Source organism: Patella vulgata, chromosome 6 (genome assembly GCF_932274485.2).
Source record: "Patella vulgata chromosome 6, xgPatVulg1.2, whole genome shotgun sequence".
In the NCBI taxonomy this organism is placed as follows: domain Eukaryota; kingdom Metazoa; phylum Mollusca; class Gastropoda; family Patellidae; genus Patella; species Patella vulgata.
Window position 1 is genome coordinate 37,729,896 of NC_065884.2, and position 15,204 is coordinate 37,745,099.

Here is a 15,204-nt window from a genome sequence, read left to right on the forward strand (position 1 = left end):
ACTATGGCTTAGTTTATTGGTAACGGGTTTAGTTTCTCCGAGAGTCGTTTAAAAATGGCCGACCCGTTCACTTATCTACGACGTTTACTTATTAGACGAGCTGTCTGCTTTCCGGAGATACGTTGAAAAATCAACACACCGTTTACTTATCTACGGCCTTTACTTATTAGACGAGTCGTTGACCTTCCCGAGATACGTTGAAAAATCAACACACGATTAATTTATCTACGGCGTTGAAAAATTAGATGAACCTTTTAATTTCCCGCGAGCCGTTTATCCGATCGGTTAATTTTGATTACGATTATTTACATATGAAGTACGAATAAAAAAGGAGAATATAAAAAATGCACACTCGATCAGAGATGATCATCTTACCGTGGTCGTAGTATTATATATTATCCATTATCCTATAAACTTAGTATTCCACCATTGACAAATAAATCAAAAATTGGTAAATCACGTCCCAGGTAATTATACAATTGGAAATCGGTAAATCACATCCCAGGTAATGTATCGTTGTTGTTGTTAGATATTTGTATTTTACGTCCGCTTCCATCGAGGTGATATCACAAATAAATTAACTAGTCTTTCATGTGTACACGTGGTCATAAGTCAAGGTCACAATAGCAGTGCCACAATCTCGCGAGACTGTACATTAGACTGGCGCCAAAAAAGTCACTGTCAATCTCTATAGACAAGCTGTCGCCCATTTTCAGACAGCGTAATCACTTGATTGGGGACCCCTGTGCAATTTCGTTGATTATTGGGTAATACGTCAAGTCCATGATGTATTTTGGCGAGTGATTAAGCTGTCAATATGTAATTATAAAATACCTTTTTTATAAAGAAGATAAATGATGTTAGACATCATAAACTAACAAACAATGCGAGTATCCTTTATTACAAAAACATCGGTGAACTAATCTAAAATCATAACGGCAAATATAAAAACAATACGAATATACTTTACTACAAAAACATTGGTGAACTAACCTAAAATCTAAAATCATAACGCCAATTAACAAACAATACGAATATACAGCGGTGAACTAATCCTGGTCGTGATCGGTAATCAACAAAAATCGACGAGTAAAACTTATATATTCCATACATTATTGTTTCTGTAACAATAAGTAAGTGTTTAACAGTTAATTTAACGATAAGTACAACCCGGTTAATTATAATAACAAGGGGGATGAAACAGCCCGATAAAAAATTTTTTAATGGTAAATATCTAATTATACAAAAACACATTGCTGAACAGGGTCGAAAAGCTCTCTTCTCAGTCTCAAAAGTTTGTAATGAAAATTATTTTAATATTGTAAGTAATGTAACTAAATACTTTTATGTCTTGTATTCTAAATTATGAGGTTTTCATTCGGGACATGATATATAACAAATACATTTAAGGTACCTTAGGAAAATCTTAGATACAAGAACAACCACAAATTCCCACATGATCTATTATGAACTTGGACGTTTCCTTTTAATCATTACGAGAAAATTACGGATATTTAAATACTGGATTAAAATATGTTCTTCTACTAATGTCTTACTTAATTTTTGCTACTCTAATGTGTTAATAAATAATGACCCGTGGGTCCTGAATGTTAAGAAGGAACGTTTTAAATTTGGCTTGGGAGATTTATGGGAAAAACCTGCTCATCTCATAAACACAAATTGTATCCATATCATCAGACAAAGATTATTAGACATATTTAGACAGGAGTGTATTGAGAAATTTGAATTATCAAGTAAATGTATCATTTATAAGCATATTGTGAATACATTTGGCTTACAATATTATTTGACTAAACCAATAGACAGAAAATACAGACGTGAAATTACAAGAATCCGTTTGTCCAGTCATAATTTAAATATTGAAAGGTTACGATATAGTACTAAATATATTGAGAGAAGTAAACGATTATGTACCATTGTACGATTGAGTACCATTTTGTTTTAATTTGTCCAATTTATAAAAATCTGAGATAATAAAATATAAAAAAGTATTATTATTCGAACCCCATTGTTTTTAAATTATTTAATCTTTTATGTACTAAAAATGTATCTGAACTTGTAAACCTTGGTAGATTTTTATATTTTTCTAATAAAATAAGAGATGAAGAGATTTTTTTTGTTTTGTAAATATTTTTGTATTTCCCAATGAGTTTGTGACTCAAGGGTAATAAAAACTTGAAACAGTCCGAGGTGAAATGGTTGTGGGATGAACTGACCCGCACCCGGCTGGTAACTACAGGTGGGAATTAATAAAACAATAGCATTCGACCAATCAAATAATTAATGTCAATAAAAAAAAGGGACATTTATGACTCAACTGTACATTCAAAGGCATGATTTTGTATGGCACCCAGACAGGTGAGAATTAATAAACAATAGCATTCGACCAATCAAAGAATTAATCCATACTGTACTTACGAACATGTATATTCAAAAACATGGTTTCATATGGCACCCAGGCACTTGACCACAGGTGTGAATTAATAAAACAATAGCATTCGACCAATCAAATATTTAATCTATACTGTAATAACATTCATTTATAACTCCATCCTATATTCCAAATAACAATCGGCTGACCAAAAGGTGAATAGCTCATAATACCGTGTATACACAGGCCTTTTCTCTAATTAATGTGTATGGGAATATAGATTAAGAGGAGATTAGTGACTAATATGATAATTGTCTGCGATATCAACTCGGTGGAAGCGGGCGTTAAATAAAGCTATTTCACACATAATATGATAATCGTAGTTAAAAGACGACTTTCACAACATGTCTTGTCTGCGATATCACTTATGTGGAAGCAGACGTTAAACACCAAGAACGAACGAACATAAAAGTTGCGTTTATTTTGAATACTAAAATAACTCGGGCTTAGTTTGGCTTGGCTCTGAATTTTGATTGAGTGGAAGATTTTTAAAGACATACATACGATTTGCTTTTTGTTATTAAATTATATATAAATCTGTTGATTGTTTTCCAATTTTGATTTCTTTTTGTGCATGCTGCTATTTCTTTATTTATAAACAAGTGATTGTTTTCCAGTGTTGTGTTTTTAGTATTCATGCTGTCATTTGTGATTGTTTTTAGTATTTAGTGTACATACATATAAATACATACAATTGGTTTTTGTTATTAGATTATCATAGCTAAATATATGTTTTGTTTTATTTATAAACCCTTTTCTTTTTCGGGAATGTTGATTTTGAATCAGTACCAAAATTTAACACCTGTACCCGATAATCAACTAAATTGCGCAGAAGCCCCAATCAAGTAATTACGCTGTCTTAAAATGGGCGACAGCTTGTCTATAGAGATTGACGGTGACTTTTTTTGTACAGTCTCGCGAGATTGTGGCACTGCTATTGTGACCTTGACTTATTTAGTACTATATCGTAACCTTTCAATATTTAAATTATGACTGGACAAACGGATTCTTGTAATTTCACGTCTGTATTTTCTGTCTATTGGTTTAGTCAAATAATATTATAAGCCAAATGTATTCACAATATGCTTATAAATGATACATTTACTTGATAATTCAAATTTCTCAATACACTCCTGTCTAAATATGTCTGGGGGGTTGGATGGCTGAATGGTTAGCGTGCGCGCGCTGTATCATAAAGTCTGTCATTGAGTCGACTGGCGTGGTTTCGAATCCCCGGTTGTACGTGACAAGGAGTAGGGTCGCCTGTCCAACCTCGTGGGTTTTCTCCGGGTCCTCCGGTTTCCTCCCACTGCTAAAGACCCCTACGCGCAAGCAAATTATTGAAATAAAATTAAACCATATGTTAGTCCTGAAATGACCTAGTTTGTGTCGAGTGGACGTTAAACCCCATTTCTCTCTCTCTCTCTATATATGTCTAATAATCTTTGTCTGATGATATGGATACAATTTGTGTTTATGAGATGAGCAGGTTTTTCCCACAAATCTCCCAAGCCAAATTTAAAACATTCCTTCTTAACATTCAGGACCCACGGGTCATTATTTATTAACACATTAGAGTAGCAAGAATTAAGTAAGACATTAGTAGAAGAACATATTTTAATCCAGTATTTAAATATCCGTAATTTTCTCGTAATGATTAAAAGGAAACGTCCAAGTTCATAATAGATCATGTGGGAATTTGTGGTTGTTCTTGTATCTAAGATTTTCCTAAGGTACCTTAAATGTATTTGTTATATATCATGTCCCGAATGAAAACCTCATAATTTAGAATACAAGACATAAAAGTATTTAGTTACATTACTTACAATATTAAAATAATTTTCATTACAAACTTTTGAGACTGAGAAGAGAGCTTTTCGACCCTGTTCAGCAATGTGTTTTTGTATAATTAGATATTTACCATTAAAAAATTTTTTATCGGGCTGTTTCATCCCCCTTGTTATTATAATTAACCGGGTTGTACTTATCGTTAAATTAACTGTTAAACATTTACTTATTGTTACAGAAACAATAATGTATGGAATATATAAGTTTTACTCGTCGATTTTTGTTGATTACCGATCACGACCAGGATTAGTTCACCGCTGTATATTCGTATTGTTTGTTAATTGGCGTTATGATTTTAGATTTTAGGTTAGTTCACCAATGTTTTTGTAGTAAAGTATATTCGTATTGTTTTTATATTTGCCGTTATGATTTTAGATTAGTTCACCGATGTTTTTGTAATAAAGGATACTCGTATTGTTTGTTAGTTTATGATGTCTAACATCATTTATCTTCTTTATAAAAAAGGTATTTTATAATTACATATTGACAGCTTAATCACTCGCCAAAATACATCATGGACTTGACGTATTACCCAATAATCAACTAAATTGCACAGGGGTCCCCAATCAAGTGATTACGCTGTCTGAAAATGGGCGACAGCTTGTCTATAGAGATTGACAGTGACTTTTTTGGCGCCAGTCTAATGTACAGTCTCGCGAGATTGTGGCACTGCTATTGTGACCTTGACTTATGACCACGTGTACACATGAAAGACTAGTTAATTTATTTGTGATATCACCTCGATGGAAGCGGACGTAAAATACAAATATCTAACAACAACAACGATACATTACCTGGGATGTGATTTACCGATTTCCAATTGTATAATTACCTGGGACGTGATTTACCGATTTTTGATTTATTTGTCAATGGTGCATTTTTTATATTCTCCTTTTTTATTCGTACTTCATATGTAAATAATCGTAATCAAAATTAACCGATCGGATAAACGGCTCGCGGGAAATTAAAAGGTTCATCTAATTTTTCAACGCCGTAGATAAATTAATCGTGTGTTGATTTTTCAACGTATCTCGGGAAGGTAAACGACTCGTCTAATAAGTAAAGGCCGTAGATAAGTAAACGGTGTGTTGATTTTTCAACGTATCTCGGGAAAGCAGACAGCTCGTCTAATAAGTAAACGTCGTAGATAAGTGAACGGGTCGGCCATTTTTAAACGACTCTCGGAGAAACTAAACCCGTTACCAATAAACTAAGCCATAGTACTAACTAAACCATTTATGTAATTCTTAAACGATTTTTATCAATTATCGAACGGTGTTTTAAAAGTAAACTCTATGCATACTTTCCAGCGCTAAAAACCCCGTTCTAAACGATACCAAATCCCTAGTGTATCCTCTATTAGTTAAATGCAAGAGATTGTTGCCACCTTTGTTGGACCAGGATATTTGTCATGCCCTGCCCTAAGCAGCTCAGGATTGTTATCTTCAGGAGGTTCTAAAACTGTTATGTCTGGGTTTATGCCCTCTGATACCTCTTTTAAATAAAAATATTGACCCTGAGGTAGTCCTCTATTGTAGATTCTATCATAACCTTAGGAAAGGCCCATTTAGAGTTGTCTCTGAAGCATAGATTATTTCTTGGGAAATATCGCAGCAAAAGGTAGCACCCAATATATTTAACAACAAGGCCTGTTGTTGACACTTTGTCCGGCTGGATTGTTCCGGAAGGCCCTTCAAGGGCTGTCATCTCCAACTGGAGCAGGGCGAGAGGCAGATTACCTCGCCAAAACTACCACTAGACATTGGAAAGTAATAAATATTTTATGCTGGACAAATTTATATATTACTGGGCCACTATTACCTCAGATCAGTGAATATCGTTAGTGGTTATAAGATTGACTTTAATTCAACTCATTTATTCTGAAGGCTATTCCAAATAGCCTGCCTTTTAATCATAAACAGATGTCTTTAATGGATGAGGAAGTCATTTAAATGATATTTAAGAAAGCCATCGATTCTGTATCATCAGCATACAGTTATATTATTATTATTATTATTAAAAAAAAAAAAAAACTGTTTAAGCAGGAAACACTGGCAATTGCCCTAAGGCTATTAAACAGAACGATTTTTTAACATCCATTGATATTAAAGAGACTTATTTTTCGATTCCTGTTTGTCTTGATCATCGAATATATCTACGTTTCAAATGGCGAGATCAAGTTTATGTGTTTACATGTTTACCTTTTGGTCTTTCTTCAGTTACACATACATGTATCTTTACAAAAATTCTCAAACCTTTGTTTGCTTGGCTCAGGAAACAGAACATTATATGTACATACTTTATAGATGATTCTTTATCTGCTATGTACAGGCTTTTATGTATTTTAGGCTTCATAATTAATACAGAAAGTTATCAAGCTTGTTGACATATGAGAGAGTTTCTAAAATAAATAATAGCTGAGGAAATTTTGTTTAGTTCAAATTTATTAATTCATATGAGCCATCATTTATTGGTCAGTGTTCCTTTAGTAGAACTGCTATTATACTTGCATTATATTTATCCATTATTTAGACAAACAGAAAAATATATTTCTGTCACACTGTATCTTCAGCTATGATAATGATATCATTCATATTCAGGCAATGTTTTTGGAAATAGAATGGTGGATATCTAAGGTTTATATATAATGGGTTTTATATTCATCCACCTAGTATACATGTATAAATGGTTTATAACATCAGATGCTTTCCCATATGGATGGGGTGCCCACAGGGTAAATTCCAAAGCAATGGCCGTTGAAATCTTTAAGAGCAAGGAAACTATATAAATTATTTAGGAGTTTGAGATTTGTTGGATATAAACCTTTGAATAATAGCGCCTAACAGGCAGCTGTGTTTAATTATGTTCTCCTGATTTTGATTGTTTCTGTGTGTTTGAAGTATATGTTTGTGATATGCGCTTAGAAACACTTCACGTGTAATGAAGCGCTATATAAATCGAACAATAATAATAATAATAATTCAATGTTCTGTCTGTGGTCATATTTGTTTTTTTATACACATTTGTATCCAGGCTGATAATACTTTTGTATTACTTATATAAATAATCAGGGTGGTTATATTGGTAATATTTAAGAATTGTCTAAAGAAGTTTGGCTGTGGTCTTTGAAAAAAAGGAATCTTTTCGTCAGCCAAACATGTTGTTGGTAAATCTAATGTAGTGATGGACATTTTGTCTAGAATATTTTCTAGTTCAACGGAATTAAGCTAAACAAGTATATCTTTACAAAGATTTGTAATCATTTTTTCATACATGATGTTGATCTGTTTGCTTCCAGACTTAATAGACATTTAGAAAAATGTTTCTTGACATCCAGACCTTTTTTTCTAGCATGCAATGCTTTTTCTATATATGTATCATTGGTTCTGGAAAAGGTATTTCAAAACAGTAGATCAAGCAGCCATAATCATTCCAGGCTGGTCAACTCCTGTATGGTATCCAATTTTACTATCAATGCTCACAGCCGACCCAGTTCGGTTACCGGTTCACAAGAACCTTTTTACGTTTAAGCCACAATGGTGCTTTACATTCTCTTAGAGGGAAAAATCTATATCTAACAGGATGCAGGATACCTGGCAATCCTTCTATAATAGAGGAATATCAAAGCAATCTGCTAATATCATCCTTAATTCTTGGCGGCCATCTACTACGAACAGTATGCATTGGCCTAGCTGGAGAAGATGAAATTTTTGGTGTTGTGGACAACAAATTAATTCATTTCATCCATCTGTAGTTTTATAAATTTCTTAGGAGATATGTCTAACAATTTCCTTATAGGGTAAAAAACATTATTTGATTCTCTGTAACTCCATAAATATCTGTTTACTTGGAATGATTCAATATTAGTAAATTATTTGGGTACGCTGTATCCATTGCAAAATTTATCTTTGAGAATACTGACATATAAAACCAGTTGGTTTGTTGGCTTTAGCTACAGCTTAGAGATGTCAAATTTTAACAGACTTTTGCCTTAATTTTTTATATGATTCAGGCTCTGTTATAACCTTGAGAGTAAATATGGTTTCGAAAATTTCTCGACCTTTAACACCGTTATTCAGGGTTAAAATTCCAAGTTTTTAAGATGTCAGGATCTGTCCTTGTTTTACTTCCGAGACAGTTTATCCGTACAACAGCAGAATACCGTAAATCCAGTCAAGGATTTGTTTTTCTTTTATACGAAGAAGGCTGTAGCTCCAGGAACTTCTAGGTGTTTAAGACAAATATTAAAGTTAGCTGGTATTGATACTTCTATTTTTAAAGCCCACTCAATTAGAGGGGCATCAACTTCTTCGACATTTAATGGTGGTTGTTCATATTGAAACATTTTGAAGGCTGCAAACAGGAAATATGGATATATATTTGCCAGGTTTTACCACCAGTATGTGCGAAATTTGTTTATTTTGTATGCTGGCTGCGGAATAAATAATAAATGAACTACTAATTTGTTTTAGTTGTTATTTCCTTTGTTGACAACCCTTTAAACTATGCAATATAAATCCGAGATGCCTGAAGGGCATATATGGAATATAATCCCCCTCTCATCCTAGTGCCCGAAGGACGTGATGGATGAGAAGGATCATATGAATATATAGCCTGAGGGCTCGAGGATTTATCTTCCCTCCCTTGAGCCCTCCCTGTGCTATATTCGGCTGTCAACAAATCTTTAAAAAGACAATACTGAAAGTGTTGTGATCGTTTATATAGAGCGTGGTCACGTGTTTATACACGCCGATTCGGTGAGCTTTTTTTTAGCCTTTAAAGTTTGAGCGATTGTGCATGGTTTGAAAGAACAATGAAAAATATGCAATATAAATCCTCGAGCCCTCGGGCTATATATTCATATAATCCTTCTCATCCATCACGCCCTTCGGGCGCTAGGATGAGAGGGGGATTACCTTTTATTAGTGTGCTACTGAGTTTGCCATTATATACAATAAAAATAAGGAATATTTTCACGTTAACAAAAACTATTTACTTGACGCATCATATGTTTCCACTAATTTCCAGCACCCAGAATCAAATTTAGCGATATTTTCCCCGTGGGCCAGAAACACAATTCCCATTGGACAATTATTCGAGGATTGGTTACATGGGCTTTATTTGCAGTTTGGGGTTCGTTTTTTGACAAATGTAAAATATGACGAGAGCGATAAAAAGCGCTTCTATTTTGACGTTTGCTCGAGCCGAGAAGAGCGAGAGTGATCGCTCGCGTCAAACGTGAAGCACTAGTATTCATGGCATGTACATAAACATCATCAATGTATTGATCATCTTCTAGATTGAAATCAGGTAATGTATAAAAGATACATTGGCCTTCTGCTAAGGAATTGAGCAAAATAGCTTTCTTCCGTTCTGCTGGCAGTGTATCTATTGCGGAAGCAATTATGTAATTTGTAAATAAGCATTCCCATTGAACCCATGGAATGGAAGGATTACCTGGTGTAGGTAGGAACGGCATGGGTAGGTGAATCGAAGTTGACAAATGTGTAGGCTGAAATTGCACATTTCTTGAAGATGAAGGCTCTGACATGGCTAATTCTTGTAAACGTAGTTTCTTAAATCACTCGTCGCCAAATATGTATTGTAGATGTAATGAAAACCATACTATTCTTAAGATTACGATGGATTTTATGCATCATCTTTGACAAACAAACAACATGCTCGAAAGACGCCATGGAACTTTCTTAATACGTCATACATGTCACATGATCAATATACATTTAGAATGGAGTTATCTCCCATTGTACAGTAATATGAATATTAACATGATAGCTAGACACTACAAACTTCACTTTTTGATTCCAACCAGTCTGAAGAGTTCAATACGAATGAAACTAGTTACATTAAAAAAACTGGAAGAATCGCTCATTTCTACCTATCTTGGAACTAAAATGCTTTAAATCATCACAAAGTATTGTTCAATTTCAAAGAATTTCTGTCAGAGAAAATCGGCCTGTCCGCGTGCGGACGTAATGCGAAATATCAGCTGTCCATCAAAATGATTAACCTGTCCCGGGCGTCAGAGGATGGGAATTGTGCACCGCTGGTTGAGCTTATAAAAATTGTAACCTCTATCACCTTCACAATGTTTTCGTAAAAGGGGTCATAACTCTGGTACGGAAGGTAGCAAAACGCTGAAATATTGAAAGGGTTCATCCTCTCATGAGCACAATACTGGCGAAAACGAAACTAATCAAAATAACTTAAAAACTGAAATGAAATGAAATGAAATGAAATGAAATGGGGTTTAACGTCCTGTTCTGCTCTGAACACTTCAAAACTGTCAGTGGAAACGCTCAGACCTGGCTTTTATCTCATGCATGAACCTGCAACAGGACATCTTCTCTATCTCAAGATGCAAGAAGTTTATAACAGAAATTTTTTTTTTACCTGATGGACTAATATAACTGTAGGTATTTGACATCCATATAAAAAATTCATATCTATAACCGTTAACTCTTCTAATCTGTAAATATAAGCATAAGAAAACATGAAATGAAGGGCAATGGCTGTTGCTGTAAGTATTCTACCACATTAGTTGTTGGTCCTACACAGCCCTGGAAATTAGTCAAAATATTCCTTGGTAGAAACAGGCCACGAAATGTCAAATTTTGGCTCTGCCTAACCATTTTCTTTGGCTATGCAAGATGAATATGACCCAGAACTGATCCCTGGGGAACACCGTATTTAAGAATCTAATTAGGACTTGAGTGTCTGGAATCAAACTGGATCCTCTATGTTTGAACATATAAGTATTACTAGAACCAGCTCAGTGTGGTCCCCGATAAGGGAACAAAATAACTGGGTTCGCATTACAGTTTGTGATTCATTTCAGATGTTACAGCAAGTCAATGGAAAGATACTCCCAAAAACGCGAACCTCACCTTTCTATACTATATTTTACAACACAACATTCAATTCAGGAATAAATGCATGGAAATATTGGTCATGGGTCTGGTAAACATAACTACTATGCCGCAGCAATTTCTGCACGACAAAACATAATTAAATACTACTGTGAATGTTCAGAACAGGATGAATGAATAACTCTTTATTTACATACTTTTTTAATTAATTACGCATGACTTTAATGTCATGGCGGCTATGTAACCATGGTGGACAAAAATACACCAATTTTTCGTTGCCGCTGGGGTAATTCAGACCACGTGACATCAACATGAAATATGTTGTCTCCATTTGGAATTCATTTGGCACCCGTAAATGATTGGTGTCAAAAATACCATCCACAATACAATTCAGGTCGTGTGACATCAAACAAGCAGTTGCCATGCAAGATACGCCCACATTTTGCAAGAGATGAACAGAGAACAGGCTCAAAAAAAGAAGTGATTTTTCGTACAATCAAGGGTCATATTTCAGGAAGTTATGCATATGCATGAATATTGAAAGGAACCAAGATCTTTGGGTTATAAACATGTATTTTAAGTTTCATCAAAATCGGATCAAAATTGTGTCCTCTCTCTAGAGGGTCCAAAACCTTGATATACCATTTGGGTAAGGCCACAGTACTGGTACACGGGTTACCTCATTGAGCAAAACCCTTAAAAAATTTGTACATTTAGTATTACCTGGACTTTTTTTATTTGTATATTTACAAAACACCCTGCAGAGATAACATATGCTAGATTTAAGTGTTTCTTTGAAAGTCCAAATGAAAAATTATATATGTCCATCACTAATTTCCCACATTTTGAAAAAATATTTTGCAGTCTCAATGCATTACTCTCAAAGATAGTCGAATTACACTGTTAGCTTTTATTTTAAAAAATAATGTTTTTGATTTATGTCAGAGTAGTATAAAAAGGCTTTCCACAATTTCATTTCATTTATTTTTTTTGTAAATGTGAGCAAAATACATGCGGGTATCGCACGTAACAGCTTCGTATCCAACTCTGTTATGTACGTTCTCGATCGGTTTTTAACTCAACAGAGGGTCGAATGACGCCGCGACTATGTCGTAAAATGTGTACAAGTCCACGCATTTTGTAATCACTATTCAGGTGATGAAAATATTCATTAGCAGTTATTTCTGTGTGCCAACCCATGTGTACTTGACTTCGTGTCCAATATCAAGTTACGTACGGCAAAATTCATCGATGCTTTCCACTCCAGACACGTGGCTTGATATTTACGACAATTCAAGACACCAATAAACAATATAGGCCTAATTGCGACTATTAGATCCGTTTATGGCAAAATATACGCTAACGACCAAACTTGGGAGTGATTATATTTTTTGGGGACCGATGTTGCTGAAATGTTACGTGCGTTCTATCAAAATAGGTCTTGTTACGTACATTTTTAGATACATTAAATACAAATAAATTAGTTTTTAATCATCAAAGTGGATTTCCAAGTTCAAAAACGTATTCCCGAAGACATTGAGCTGAAGGAATGACGTACAAATTTTTATTCTGATGCAAGCGAGAAGCAGGCACGTAACATGGACAAGTGTGAATTTATGCTCTGTTGTATTACCATTTTAGATACATTAAATACAAATAAATAAGTTTTGAATTATCAAAGTGGATTTCTAAGTGCAAAAGCATATTCCTGAAGACATTCACCAGATTGACGTACAAATTTTCATTCTGATACGCACGTAACATGGATAGTACAAGTACTAGTAGTACCGTAGTGCTGTAGGCTATTACCTTTTTCTGGCGAAATTCCATTCACGTATTATATGCTTTGAATCAAAGTTATTAAAAGTTTTACATTGTCATTTATTATCGGTATGGTAAGATTTAGACAAAAAAAACTGGTCGTTCTAAAGGCCATGCATTGCTTGGTGCAGAAAGTGTCAGGTTGAATCCTTCTCCCCCATAGCAGTCATCTGGAAATGTTGAAAAGGAAAGATTGACCCTTTGATTCAGAGCAATGTTGAAATTGTTTATCTAACAATGAGCACTTACAAGTGGTGTCTTTTCTTATTACATCCCTGGATACATGTGAGCGTAACTAAGGAGAAGGGTTCCTTTCATCAAGTGATATGTTTTCAAAAAGACCCATGTGTTGCTGTAAACACAGTTGTATAACATTAACATTCAAAATATTTACCAACTGTAAATAGGGCTGAGTAAAGAAAAAAACTAACAATCTCAAGACAAAAAAAAACCCTTTTAAACATGCATTATGCAAGAGCTAAATCTGCAATTTACAGCTCTTTCTTTAGACCTGAAGTGTTATCAGTAATGACGACCGAGGCTAGTCTAAAATTTAATGGCTAATATCTCAGTTCAGAGTGAAGCAATTTGACTGAAATTTTCAGCATATTTGGTTTTAATTATCTTTTTTTAACTATTATAGCGAGAACTGTCAGCACTTTATCTAATCTTGCCTAATACAACTTTAAATTGAAAAACCCATGTCCATGTTACATACATCCCCACATTCAAATTCTTCAGTGAGAAAAGAAATTGCCCATGGATTGGAAGACTGTGATTTCCTGACTTCTTTGGTGTATTTTTTCCTATAAATAAGCAGTTTTCATACTCTTTTTCCACCTTTTTTATAAAATGTCCATGTTACATGCTGTTTTATCATTTCCTACCGTATTGCTGAGGTGGTTTGATTTTGATGTAAAAAATTATTTACCCCTAATAACTTTTAGATTTCTTATACTGTTAAAGATGGGTTCCCACAAAAGTATTTATCGGGTGGTTATTTCCAATAAAAGTATGGCAATTTTGGTATATATGGAAAGTAAAGATATCCAATCTTACTAGAAAAATACTGGATTCCCCGAAAAACACTCATGGAGCGTATACAGGACAAAAATGTAGGGTTCCCCTAATCAACAGTCCGACGATTAAGAATTTCTGCACGCATGATGTCAAAGGTCACACGCGAACATTGAGCGCTTGATGTACAAGTTGATCAACTTTATGAAGAGTTAGACGTACAACACTTTCGGAGATAAAAATGACGGAAAAAGACGTGGGTAGTGGATAATCCGAGAATTTAATTAGGATTCGATATTTGTAATAAATAGTAAGCGATTAAAGACAACATTGTCTTATGTATACAATGAATTCTCCTCTGATTTCCAAGACGTGACAACGTAAACATGACCTGGTTTGATCGAATTTTAATAGCAGGGCATTCCTTTGCAATTACAATGTTTGAGAAGGATTTGAAGCATAATTATGACAAATTAATTAGTTTGAATATGTTTTTAGTCCATATATACCATTAAATCACCCAGTTTGTACGCGGGAACCCATCTTTAACTGTAGCAATATAGTCGTGGCGACATTGTTTTTAAATTTATAGACAAAGAATAGAGAAATAATGTATTTGGCAAATTAATAGTTTCACACATATTCACATATATATTATATATAGTGTGTACTAAATCAACTTAGTCTGTAATTGACAGTTGACACATAAAAAGAGTTATTTAGCCAAAACATGTGTCTATAAAATACCACTTGATATCACGTGCATGGAAATTTATCATTGCATCATTTGGCTTAATTTAACCAATCATATCATTAATTGCACAGGTTCAGGACCATGATCACACTTGATTGTGCATGATATCCATAAGTCTTATAAAAGAAATCATAGTAAACTTTTAGGTCAGACTTCCATTAGATTCCAGAGAGGTTCCATCTGAAATCCTAGACAGCGCTTGGCTGGCTAGGGTGGAGAATGACTGTAGTTAATATTGTAATATGTACTGTGCATTGTACCATCTGTAAGCAGCTATATGATATCTAAAATGTAAAAACGAACTGTTGCATTGTTATAACGGAGAGGACAAACGTCTTTCGAAAACTGTAAGAAGTAAATACACAACGTAGGGGTGATGATTTTCAGTTTCAGAAAATAGCAAATTCCGTTTTAAGTATTTTTAA

The 15,204-nt window shown here is 34.2% G+C and overlaps 1 protein-coding gene across 1 annotated transcript in view; it reads right to left on the bottom strand.

The window, feature by feature from the left end:
- LOC126825379 (DNA damage-binding protein 1) overlaps window positions 1-15,204 on the bottom strand; it is a 149,205-nt gene that overhangs the window by 45,546 nt on the left and 88,455 nt on the right. The window contains exon 5 of the mRNA XM_056101944.1: window positions 10,712-10,787. Coding sequence (XP_055957919.1) covers window positions 10,712-10,787 — 76 coding nt within the window. The remainder of the gene's footprint in view (window positions 1-10,711; window positions 10,788-15,204) is intronic.